The 13,455-nt window shown below is 37.0% G+C and overlaps 1 protein-coding gene across 8 annotated transcripts; it reads left to right on the forward strand.

Annotated features, from left to right (window-relative positions):
• The first annotated feature begins 850 nt into the window (after positions 1-850).
• elmod1 (ELMO/CED-12 domain containing 1) lies at positions 851-13,202 on the forward strand. 8 transcript variants are annotated; one of them, XM_088920137.1, is made up of 12 exons: positions 851-957; positions 2,552-2,629; positions 5,838-5,983; positions 6,179-6,207; positions 6,503-6,600; positions 6,710-6,839; positions 7,498-7,631; positions 8,388-8,456; positions 9,388-9,411; positions 9,614-9,664; positions 10,949-11,082; positions 11,610-13,202. In XM_088920137.1, the coding sequence occupies exons 2-12, from the start codon at positions 2,613-2,615 to the stop codon at positions 11,780-11,782; spliced, it is 1,005 nt and encodes a 334-aa protein (XP_088776263.1). In that variant the 5' UTR covers positions 851-957; positions 2,552-2,612; the 3' UTR covers positions 11,783-13,202. The 8 variants fall into 8 exon arrangements, with proteins under 8 accessions (XP_088776263.1, XP_088776266.1, XP_088776262.1 ...); XM_088920136.1 differs by having other exon boundaries at positions 894-953; XM_088920134.1 differs by lacking the exon at positions 851-957 and adding an exon at positions 1,496-1,795.
• Positions 13,203-13,455: the final 253 nt, after the last annotated feature.

Genomic DNA, 13,455 nt, shown 5'->3' on the forward strand with positions numbered 1-13,455 from the left:
TGTTATGCCTTTATTACTAAGTAATACACAGAGAAGTAGTTCTGCCATGAGCTGTAATATTAACCTCTGCCCCCCTGCCCACTCTGTGCTTGTGGTGGGGTTCAGTATTTGCCAGTGTAAATCTACTGTCCCCTTTCTGTATGCTGTCTATGAGATTTTGCATTAGAGCATGCTCCTCTGAGGGGCTGCTTTTTGAGAGCAAGACAGTGGATCTATTGTTTTGTTTATAATCTATTTACTCCTTAATGACATAGCTCACACATTACAATATTTTATCAAACTACTACTACTACTATCCTGAGGTCAGTCATCATTTTGCACCATTATGCAGGTGCTTTGCATGATTCAAGTTATTTACATTTTCAAATGTAATAATTTAAGAGCTCTCTTAAACACACAGTACACAAACTGCATTAATTTATACTGGAGATGTTTGTTCTACAAAACAAAATACCCCACTGACGTTTTCTTGTTAAAACATTACTCGTGTGGTATCTTGCACTCTGCGTGAATCTTGAGAGTGCTATCAAGTGGAGGTCACAATCCGCTGTAAAAACGTATGTCAGACTTTAAAATGTGACTGTACTTTGGAATTCATTTCCGTGGGGTCTGGTGTCCCACAGGTACATTTAGAGAAAACTACCAGTCTCTTAGGATTTTTAAAAGAATCCATTCGTGTGAGTTTAGACCTCTCCGTTTACGTACAGTATCTTATCTTTTTCGGGCAAGGAACTGTAAAAAAAAATCATTTCAAAGGAACATTTATTATGACATTTTCGTTGTGTCTGCGTGTAATTTAGTACGGGCCACGATGACGTAGTACAGTACCAATACATTACAGCTCTCCTCCATGTGTTTCCTGTCCGATGGTTTACAACAGCGTCATAAGAGTGTGGGGACTGGGCTTGACTGTCTGGAATACTTAGAGATGGGAGGCTAATACCGGCTTAATTGTAGGTGAGAACGAAATGCTCTACACATTGTATCGCCTCTTTTTCCTAATATCACCGTAGCCCCAAAAAAACGCCTAATCGCAATGCATTTTTCTTTACATATTTTATCGTCAAAGCACTAAAAATGTTTATATGTCTTTAAAACATTTCTTAAACGCATGCTGTTAAAGTGCGCGATGACCATTTTCATTGTCAGCATGCCAGAATATTTTAATGACTAAAAGAGTGTGAATTGTGAAAGATGTGCTATTCAGCATTGCAGTCCGAGCAGGAGCTGAGGACTCGTCTGTCGCTAAGCGACGACAGATCAATATGTCGAACCTACCACCGAAGGGGGGAGGCGACAGCACAACACTATTAAAGAAGTAAAAAAAAATCGTCTGGGTTGTTGGTGATAGATAAATGAATCGAGAAAAACTACAATAAAGAAAAACGCGAACTTTGTTATGGAATTAGAAAAGAAGAATAGTTCTCTTGCTTAGCCTGAAAGAAAAAAAAAGGTAGAAGTGTTGCCGCTTGGTTTAAAATAATATGCTTATTGAAACATGCCATGCGCGATTATTCACTCCATACTGTTTGGACCTTCTGGGCTTTTGGGCACTCAGCTTCGACTATCACTGAAGTGTTTGCGATACTGAAGCCAACGTACAAGCTAAGGTTTATGTATCGTACATTATCCAATGCCTAGTTATATCAGAGTTGGATTTTCTTACGGATATAATCATTAGGCTCGTGAAAAAAGCGATGCCCTTGAGTTATCTTTGTTTTTCCTGATACTTCACACTAGTCACGTTTTTTTTGGGGGGGGGGAAGTGAGCACGCCGCTGTATCAATTCACTCAGGTAAGCATACAATATGTAGGGCAGCGTCTAAATATAGCAGACATTAAAATTAGTTGTCCTAGGGAGCGAGGGGGACAGGAAAGCAGCCCCCTGTGTTTGGCTGTGGCTTGGGTAGATCGGGTCTCTGCTGCAGCTCTGCATTGCGATGCTGTGGGTAGCTCGGTCTTAGCATTCAATAACACGTTCATCATGGAGGAGAAACAGGTACCTGCCAAGGACTGAACAATACAAGAGCCTTTGGAATTGCAGCGACATCTTCCTTGTGCGTTTCTCTATTTTTTATATCAAAGAGGACTGCTCCCTACTTTTAACGCTCAAGAAAACAGAATTATTCTGTTGAGGTGTGATTTTTTTTTGGTAATTATTAGACACTTGCATTCCGTTTGGTACGTGTAATAACCATTAGCTAAGAACAGCCTGCATATGACACAGCGTATTTGTCATATATAGCGATATTAATATTATTTTCCTGTCTTTATAATGTGAGGTGTAATAGAAAATTGAGACAAGCGACATCTTAACCTTTTAAACACACAAAGAAGGGCTTTTGTGAGGTACAGTAGCCAATATCATTGAGTAAAATACCGACATCTTCTGTGTGTGTAATATATCGATTTAAAATAGTTTTATCTATTTTCATTTCTATTGTATAAAGGAGTAAGTTATCCATGATGTACAGTATGATACAGTGTATATTTTAGACAAACATAAAGAAGAGCATTTTATCCATATGTGTATTTTTACTCTGTTGCACAGGGAGAGAAACCTCAGTATTTTCATTGATTCATCAATTAAGGTTTGACGAAGGAAAATCAAAATGAAGCATTTTCTAAGGTATGTTTTTCGTGTGTTTATTTATTTTGGGACTATTTGTAAGACATTTTTACAAGGATTACTATTAACTTATAATAGACTATGGAGGTGATTTAGAATGTAAAATTTAACATGTATACCTTTGTGTGTTGTTTCATTGTTGCTCTTGTGACTAAAATCATACTAGATCAGTAGCACATTTTTAAACATATTTTTATTCTGGAGGAAAATATCTTCATTTGGGATTTTAATTATCATCTTAAATACCAGTATATTTGAAGTTTAATCCTTTATGCTGTGACAAGTAGAAATCTAAATTGGGAAGAAAACAGTAACGAGATGCAACACGAACAATAATGATCTTTGTATTTCATTATTAAGCTATTTATATAATAACCCCCAAAATGGAAGCATTGCGTGTCTTTAATTTTTTAACAGGTTGTTTCCTCAAGTGTATTCTGAACATATGATCGTGATACTTTCAGCATGTTTTCAATGTCTCTTCCAATCTGGACCCTTAGTAAGGAAAACAAATCAATGAATTTATGCTTTTCTGTGATGATGTGGCTGCTCTTTTATTAATTCAATCCAGGGAAGTGCTACTTCATGCAAAGCATCTACTGTATAACAGAAGTGATGAATTAAATTGTCTTGGCTTATGCCCATCACTAAAGAACCTGGTAAACTAAACACTGTGGTTGGGCCTGTGTGTTCAGATGTTATTGCCTATTAACCACATATGCTGAAAAACAAAACTTTCATGTTAATAATTGTCATTTGGGCATTGAACAACACAAAACGCGCACCAATATTTTGTCATAGTTGTGGTTCTCTCAGAGTTTAAATTTTATGTTTTGTTGATTCTCTCGTAGTACACAGTACTGTAGTGCAATGTGCATGCTCCTTAATTACAAAGTCTGCGTGCAGACCCAAGGGCATTTTATTTCAGCTATTGTTCCCTTGGTGGTAGTTAATGCAGTTACCGTACATTTTCTACAAACCTATGTTTTGTACTGTAGAAACACTACAGTATTGATTTTTTTCTCCTTGCTACTTACCACATGATAGACCTGAACATGCTTATTTTACAACTACACTGTCTGTGTCTGTAGCTAGTAATTAATTCATTTTATATGAGTAAAGGAGACACAGTTAAACACATTTTTTTCTAAAAGTTAATGTCATTCTGGGCTATTGTATGTAGTGACAATACTGTACATACAGTATATCAACTCACTTCCATTAACAAAATAGTATATCTGAGATATACTGTACTTCTCATCCTTGCCTAATGGAAAATTGCTATTGTAGACTTCTGCATGATCTTTAATGGCAGCTTTGATGATGATTATATGGCAGCATTTACTTTAGAGCTATATCAAGAAACTATGGAAGTGTTTTCTAAGTGTTTTGTATAGCGATGTTTGTATATAAATGTGATTAACATTGAGTGTAAGTGCAGAAGACTTTCCTGGGATTTGTCCCTTTGTCTGACATGAACTAAGACCCATACCTGCTGTGTGATCATCACAGGTTCTGTTTTGTATCCATTTAGAGTAAAAGGAGAGGAGAATTTGATCAATCTGTACCTGTTCAATTTGGGAATGGAACCCAATATTGTCAAATAGGTATTGCTAGGAGCACGTAGGAGTTTACCTGGAGTCCTTAAGTGTTTTTCTTGACTGATCAACAGATATCCAACCATGCTTTGTGGTGAAGTACAGGGGGATTCTAAAGTGTTAACTCATAATAAAACATTTGAGATTCATCCTGTGAGGGGACTGTATGGACAGATGACATGAACACTATGTGGTGTTCTGGAACTGGATAGAGACTGTGTTGTATTAAATTAAAATACATTTTGAATTATCAAAGAATAGAAAAAAGGAATATGCTGAAAACAAATTCCAGAGCCCTTTAATCACGGTGCTTTGTTTCTGGAAACAAGTTGTTTAATGACGCTTATATACAACAATATCTCAGTCATTTTGGTGCAGAAAGAGTATCCTTCTATAGGACATTATGAACACAATCACCCCAGACTTCATTCAAGATGGCAATCTACCACATAACTGAAGAATTAATGACTACACTTGCTGATTGCATAAAAAAGATCAATTTAATTTTCTTGAGCTACAGAGTTAAATATATAGACAGAACTATAGCTCATTAAGCAGAATTGAAGGTTGCATTGATTAGAGGGCTATGTGTTTGAGCCTAAGCTACACAGTCTTTAAAACAGATCTCTAAACATGCAAATAACCACTGGACCCATTTGACAAAAAACACATAAATGCCCATTTCAGTATAAAATCCTCTATTTGTTTCTATAGGGAACTAGCCTAGTTTCGTAAGCCCTGTTGAGTCTGTACTAGATTAGAAGGTGATGATGCGTCCTGTGTCCCAGTTTGTTGCTCTGTTCTAGTTGAGCTCAAGAAACGGGACTGAGCTGCATGTGTGATTGGACTTTTCAGTACAGAAAAAAATTAGACACTTCACCTTATAATGAATTTGCTAAGCTCCATAGAAATAGAGGCAAGTTCATCAATTTATGGGCATTGATAGAGACCCAATATTGTTCATCTCTTTCTCGCAGAATGACTAAGCCAAAATTGCATGAGCAAACACTCTAAGCACTATTAGCATAATGTGACTACACAAAGAGGCAGAGAGTTGAAGGGCAGTGTGTGTTTTCTTGCTCTTTGATGATAAAAAAGAATTCTGGAGACTGCAGTCATTTGCACTTAGGCTTACCATACCCGTGCATTGAAAAGTCATTTGGCTTACTCTTTCCCATTATGAGGCCAATGTCCCTGTGGTTTAATTGATACATGGCATTTGATCTGTGCTGTTGTCATATGGGAGCCAGCTTCTGAGAAACAAGGCATTGCTTAAACTGTCAAATGCTTTATAATTAAATGTTGTATTAGCAAATCTGAAATTCTTGAAATTAAGACGTCCGTGAGGTCAAATCATTTATGAACAAAATAATGGAAGGAAGGGCTACTCTGTGGTAAGGAGACCAGGCAGTTTATGCCGTTCAACTGTTCAATCAAGTAATAATAAGTATTATTTTATATTGTGCTTTTAAAAGCTCATATGCATATCCATTAATGCGCAATCTGATATAAAAATGTAAGGAGTGGCATATTACATTGATCTCAAACATGTTTGCACTTCAAGTTTTTCTTTTGAAATACATTTTGCGTCTGTCCCGTTTTTTCGGCAGGGTGCTGATGCAGTTCTTCCTCTATCTTTACTGTAAATGTCTGTGGCAATCCCTGAAGTTTGTGATTCGCAAAATGACAGGCCGCTGTGAGTTGCAGCGAATCTGCTACAACAACAAACCAGGAGCTCAAAGAACGCTCAAGATAGGTACAGTACTGTAGTTCTTACAAGACATTCTCGAGCACACTCACATGGACTAGCAGGTTCCTCAATCAGCAGAGCTCAATCATAGCTTGTGGACCTGCAGTGTAGTGCATTGCGTGTGCTGAAACTCAGATGTTTTACAGATTTGACAGCCTGCTTTCTTCTTAAATTCTAATGTATTTTTTTCTCTGTTAACAGAGTCTTCACTCAAGTTCTCTAAGAGTGAGGTGAGTGTGAAGCACATTTGTGTTGTCTGGTTACATGGTATTGTAATGTTTCATTTTCAGCCCCTCCTGGCTCTTACGTTGTAACATTAAAAACTGGAGCAAACATGAATGCTCAGTCTTTTTATATCCTCCCAGTCCTGTAGTTTGAAATTGATATGATTTGGGGAGTAACCTAGAGGGAATGCCCATCTGTGTCTCATTGTACATCTGGTTTGTAATGCACTGCAGGTGAGCGAACACAAACCATTTTCATTGTGTGTTGATTCTTTGCATTGCATCATCCCTTCTGTTACAGCTCCTGCAGTCAGCTGTAACTGTCCACCCTGATTCAGTGGAGAAGACCATCGAAGACATAATGAATCTGAAAAAGATCAATCTGGACACTAACCCACAGTATGTACGGCAAACGGCTTTCACAGTTTTTCATGTTTGAGTAATGATCTTAAAACCAAAGAGCTCAAGTCCCCTGTTTTGTGTTTTCCCTTGTTTTTGTGTGCTCCAGGCTGGGAATATCCTTACAGGCCAGTCTCCTCCAGATTGTAGGTTACAGGAGCCTGGTGGCTGAGGTGGAGAAGTTGCGACGAGAGCCATATGACAGTGAAAACCCTGAGCATGAGGACTTACTGCTAAAGGTGCAACAGACACTCAGACAGCTGTCCTGACAACAAGATCCAGCCTGCACCAGCATACTGCTTATAACTGGTTACACTGCCCCATAATATAAACTCAAATCAGACCTGTTACAGGGACGCAAATCTCACAGTTTTCATGTAGGCTTTTTTTAGTTAACTCTGTCAAATTTGAATATCTGCTTTCAAAATCAAATCTCAGGAGGTCATTGATTACTTTTTGGAGATGAACAAGACCTATTGGTAATTCAAGAAGTGTGCGATTGACAAAGCTTTGTGCATCTTCCTTCTAAACCAAGTGCAAGGTGTAGGACTGTGAACCAAAGGAATCTTTTATTGCTAATCATTTGTATTGATCAGAAATCAAACTGACATAAAAAAAAACACAATACAGGTTTATTCCATGCTGAAAAGAAAAAAAGAAACACAACATTTCGGCTATGAAATAAACCTTTACTTGTTCCTTTGCAGCCTACGCATGCTGAGGCAGCTACCTACTTGGCCTTATAAAAAAAAACAATATTATTACTACAGTATTAATACTCTTGAATTTCACATACTTCAATATGTAAAAATATTCTATATTGAATTCAACATCTTTGTACTTCTGCGTTTCATCTAATTTCTTCAACACTGTTACTATTTGTTTTGCCATTTTTAGCTGTGGAAGTGTTTGCGACCTGATGCAGCACTGAAAGGCCGAATCACAAAGCAGTGGTGTGAAATTGGTTTCCAGGGCAGTGACCCCAAGACAGACTTTAGAGGAATGGGCCTGCTTGGCTTGCATAACCTGCTGTGAGTATTGGCTTCTGTGCTGCAGTTCACATACATTTTTTTAGGTTGACATTCATCAAAAGCTTTAAAATGCTCTGCGAAATCCTGGAAAAGGAAGTTCATTTTGAGGAGCACTAGTTTTATCAAACAGAACTTCTTCATGTTTCATGAATCAGTTTACAATACTTTATTTTTTACCTACAGCTAGAATAGCCATCTTTATTTTATTATATAGTCGAACCACCCAAATTGGATATATAATAACTTATTTTCTGTCTGGGCAGAGGGCCTCCTTTGATTTGCCCACCCATCAGGCTGTTGATGTCTTGACATATTACAAGCTCTGCAGTGAAGTACAGGAGATTCAGTGCCCAGTGGAGAAGAGTCCCTCCTTTACCTGTGTCACCTTGAGCCTCCATGTGCTCAGGAAGTTCCAGATCTTTTGTTTTGCTGGGAAGAGAGAGACCCCTGGCCAGCTCATCCCAACCCTGGTCCACTCAGCAGTGCCACTTAGAGAATCACAAGCATCACAGACTCAGGCTTGGGACATCTGTGATCATAGAACTCCACCTGCACTTGACGGAATCACTCAGAAACCTCCTATTTCCTATTGTTTGTCCAGACAAAAAGAAAACACATTTTAACACAGCCTGCAGGGAAGTTCAACAGGGGATGTGAGCGAGAGGATTTTGTTATTACTGACTGAAACCTCTTACCTGAACCCTGTAAATGTATTCAGTGTTGCTGGATTTAACTGCTGTAGCTTAATATTTACAGATACTTTGCTGAACACGACAATACCACAGCCCTGCAAGTGCTTCATGATTCTCTGCAGCCAAAGCACAGGTGAGGCTTTCAAAGCAAGAGACACACTGGTGACAGTGACAATTCACCATTGAGTCACATGTGGTGATACTGTAGATGCTCTTTTTGTACCTACTGGTGCAGAAAAGACGACCCACCAATTTAAATGCATACTTTGAAATACATTTAGTACCTCAACCTAAATTTGTGAAGCAAAATCCATCAAGAAAAGCAAATAATGGGCAAAACAATTCAAATTATATCTGGCACAATCAGCAGCTAACTTATTTTAATGATTTAAAGGCTATTAGATGTGTACTTTAAATGGCTTTTAAGTGGCTATAAACGGCTTTTAAGAAAAAAATACTTCCCTCCTGGCTAGGTCTGTGGTTAGGTTACAAATCACTTTATAATTGTTGCTTTTTTATTATATTGTTAATTACAAAGGAACACTTACTTAATTATCTCCAGCTTTTGTGTTCTTTCCCCATTCTGGGTTTCCTCTAGCTGGTGATGATCTGTCATATCCTTACACCTACAGTACAATCCTACTAACTTTAAAAAACAGAATATTTTAAAAGCTCGTACATAACCCAGGGCCCATGTAGTATGTTGTCCTTTATAAATTTAAATAGAATGACAAAGTGTATTGAATGATAGTGGTGTCCTCAGTTAATTAGGAGTATAAATGTTTTGAAATAACTTCATTTAGTTCATAGTTATTAGAAAAGAAACTCTAGAGAAGAAATTAACATTTCACTACCTCTTGCAACCAGGTTTGGCAGTGGCTTTTCTTGTGTATTTCATTCCGCTCATCATGTATTGATTTTCTGCATTTCCATTGTGAATCAAAATGTGAAAAGTAAATCAGGCATTGTGGTGCACTGTATTTAGGACCTTGTGTTATTTATGTTGACCACATCCATCACATTTCATTTAACATTCTTGTTTTAACATCTTTGTTCACATCCAGGAATATTTTCAAGGAAGGAGAAAGGTATTTCAATTACTGTATTTCATATTGATTTTGGTTTTTTTATGTTTACTTCTCACCTCACTGTTATTTACATGTTGCAAATAAACTTTACTCATTTTTTGTGGGAGAACTTTCAACTAGCAGTCACGCTGCAATTAAAAAAAATAAGAACACAGTGATGCTTCCAACGTGAAATACAGTTGCTTTGTATGTATTTTCACAGCAAGATGAGTGAACTTGAATGGGAAAAAAAGAAGTTTGATAAAGCCATAGGGTAAGTAAATCTCTTTTGACCAATACAAATCTTAAAGAGCAACAGTCCTTAAAAACTACTGACTTTTTTCCTGTTTTAGTTTGCTTGTATAACTGGGGTAAAGCACCTTGCTAAAGGTACTGTGGCTGTGTTCTAATTTGACCTATTAATTGAAAACATTGTTTGATATTTAAAAGCTAATAGAAAACAAGAACTGTAAGACCCTTTGCTAACATGCAACATGGTTGGCCACTACCCTATAGATTCAGCTGCCTATTAAAGGGCACTCAAAGGTAGGATCATTGATTTAAAAGCTTTCTCTTTGTACCTTCTGTTGGAAGAAAAAAAGAACCCTTTAAAATTAGTGGGTTAAGCTCAAACATGAGAGATTAAATCAAAAAGACATTTAAAAAGGTAAAAACCTAACAAAATCATGGAAGACTGCACACAGATATTGCATGCTGAATCTCCTGATCTAACTTGTGCTTTTTGAGTCCTTAAAAACAGGGGGATTATTCTGTGCTTGTCAAGCGCCTTCACAATGCATTAAGCCTAATTGTCACCAGTGGCCATCTAGCTTAAAGAAAATCTGCTTGTCTGGTGAACTTACCTCAGCAGATCGGTTGCAGGAGGAAATAAAAAGAGCTGAGGCGGCTCTGAAGATGATCAAAAGTGGCAGGAAGAGCCCAAAAAGGCAAAAAGCTGCCCAATGATTTGTGAAAGGCGTGTAAGATGAGTGGGAAGGGGTTAGAGGAAAGGGCTTGGGGTATCCCCAAAAAACAAAACAGAAAGATTTATGATGTTAGATATTCCAGTATTTCAGTACTGAAGTCTTAGTCAGTAATACTCAGAGCCTTCCTTTCCCTGCCAAAGGTTCTCTGTTGCACAACATATCCTATATCATTGTATCATTGAGCTGTGTCTTTGTTTCAACTTTCTACTAAATATGTTTTAGGTAACACACCTACCCTTAGTTATATTGCTTATTATATTGCAGATTTGGATAAATCACAGTTATGGATTTAACTAGACTATAACTAGTATTTTATAGTCCAGTTAGGAACATCTGGGTGATTGAATATCTGTGTGGAGTGTAATTAAAGCTTATTGGCTGAGTGCAAACAATATGAGTGCATATTGTTTTTTCAGAGTAATAATATGTACAGGCTGTAGATGAAGAAAGGCTGAAAACTGTGGAATTACAGAATACACAAGATGTTCCACATATTTTGGAAATTCGCAAATAACCTGACAGGACGGATTGAAGATAATGACAAATTCCTGTTTAAAATGATCTGTTTGCAGGTACTCCTTTGCTATAGTGGGCATTAACATCACTGATCTGACGTATTCGCTGCTTGTGAGTGGAGCTTTGAAGACACATCTGTACAATGTGGCCCCTGAGATGCCCACTTTAGCTCACTTTCAGCAGACGTTCTGTAAGTGTACACATGTACAGAGAAAACTGTATCTGATCAAGATCTTGTCTCAGTTGGAGATCTGATTCTGCAATGCAGCAGAGGGCAAACTAGACTTACATCTGTGATAAGACTCCCTGTTCAGATGTTTCCAGGCTCTCCAGTTTATTAAAATTGTATTATTCTTCTAACTGTTCTCTTTCATTTTCTGATTGGTTGTGCATTCTCCGTTGTATCCAAATTGTTTTTAATGTACAGTGGTACAAGAAAATTCTTTTCTTTGAAAGGTGCTAATAATTCATTGATTTCAGTGCTTGTTTAGATACAGCACCACTACACTGTAAAATAATAGTATTTCTCTTCACTGTTGTTCACTAGATATGTATAGTCCTTTTGTTTGTATTGTCATAAAAAGACTGTATCATTTACTGTATAGAAGGCAAATGTATTTATACCACTTTTAGATGGGATATTAGTTCACAGAATAAAATGGTGAATGTTGTTCAAACTGTAGCAACATTGTCAAGATATTTTCTACTCTTGTTTAGGTTATCTGATGCAGGAGTTCCATAATTTCTGGACTGAGGAGGACCCTTCTGATATAATGGAGTTCAACTGTGTCCGTGCAAAGTTTCACAAGAGGATCCTGAAGCAGCTGAGGAACCCCGATATGGCCCTGTGCCCCCATTTCACTGCCTCAGATCACTTAATCAACCTGTAATTGTTCCTGACCACACCTCCTCCTCCCTTCACCAGCTGTGTCTCATCACTGCCAACTGCTCATCCACATTGAACCTGCAGCCTTGAGCACCACCAGCAAAATGAATGACCATAGCAATTGTATGCATGCGTGGCAGTGCTGCAGTTGGTTAACCCACATAGCCAAAGTATTACAAGCGAGGCGGCTATCCTGCAATCTGAATAAACAAATAACTGCAATGAGTATTCTAATTAGAGAAAAATAAATGCACATAGAGGGGTATTTTTAAAGAAAGATTAGCTATTACACTGAGAGAAACTTAATGACGTTTAATTTGATAGTGGGCCATTTGTACGGTGTACCTGTTTATCGATAGGATGCAGAAACAGAATATGACTCACTTTAAGTATTCAGATAGCCAAAGCAATAATAAAGAAGTTATTTAAGTGTTTTAAGGATAGATCCATGCAGCACTAATGCATGCATTTTTGTTATGTTACCATATTTCTGCCATCTCCAGTATTGCTACACACTCATCCATTCCAAAGGTTAGCTGTTTACCAGTGTCTGCACTTACTGTTGCCTCATGTGACTCTCTCTTCCTGGAGTTTCCCTAGAGGAGATTTTTCTATTTTTGTAAATGTTTTCCATGACAGCATCACAATGTATACAAAATGTTAGCATCATGGCATGTTTTGTAAAATTGACTCTTAACTGTGTATAGTCTTGTAAAGCCCTTTAATTTATTCAAGGTTTTTATTCCTTTCATTATTACAGCTCTCTGTTGTGTTGGTTATTTTCTTTAGGAATTACAGGGTTTGCATGCTGAACTTTAATGAAATCATAATATTTAAAGCATGCTGTGCAGTCAAAAACAGTACAGAGCTCAAGGAAGGTGAATGATAACATTTTTTTGGCAAATAAATCATTTCATTATAGTATTATTGACTAGTATTAAAATTGATGGTTTTTTTAGCTGCACTAAAATTGTGTTAATGTCAATCTGTGGTGGAACTATTTCTTAAGCTTACTTTGACATCTTAACAGGAATAAGGCAGGGATATAATCATTCACTTTATTTTAGTTATTTTCTTTTCCATGTATGATTGATTTGACTTATTGTAAATACACAGTTTGGTTAATAAAAAATGCATTTGTGTTTAAAATTAAAGGGCTTTGCCTTAGCGTGCACTAAGGTAGATCACTCCTAGGAAAAGATGTGTAAATGGCTTAAAAAGAATCTTTGTCACAGTATCATGGCGCATGTTGAAATTCATTAGTCCAGCATATTGGCTTTTTTGTGCAGTTTCTACTCAGGCCTATGTGTTGTTGACAATACACACTAGTGGATCTGATGCTTGTGTAATGTGCAGATTCAGTGTACTTAAGTGTAAAAAATATATGCTTTTTATTATATTAAACGCTTAATGTAATAAAAAAATGTTACTGGATTTGTGTTTTAAATGCTTACATTTTCCTCTGGAGTACAGAGATTGTAGATTGATAATTACATTGGCACCATTTTCTCAAACCAGCACACTCAATACAGTACTCTCAATACGTTTTACAATATCAAATCTAGGTTGTCAAAACGAAACAACATATTTATGCTAAGAAACACAAAACAAACATTTGAATCGAGGCAAAATATTTGTGTTATGAACTCACTGTAAATGTTAATTTCCTAAAAAGTA

This window comes from Atractosteus spatula, chromosome 7, assembly GCF_055471065.1.
Source record: "Atractosteus spatula isolate fAtrSpa1 chromosome 7, fAtrSpa1.hap1, whole genome shotgun sequence".
NCBI lineage: Eukaryota > Metazoa > Chordata > Actinopteri > Semionotiformes > Lepisosteidae > Atractosteus > Atractosteus spatula.

Excerpts from the sequence above, each read along its gene's own strand:
- elmod1 (XM_088920137.1), top strand. Across the intron at positions 6,208-6,502 it reads TCAAGTTCTCTAAGAGTGAG|CTCCTGCAGTCAGCTGTAAC; the intron begins GTGAGTGTGAAG and ends CTTCTGTTACAG. Across the intron at positions 6,601-6,709 it reads AATCTGGACACTAACCCACA|GCTGGGAATATCCTTACAGG; the intron begins GTATGTACGGCA and ends TGTGTGCTCCAG.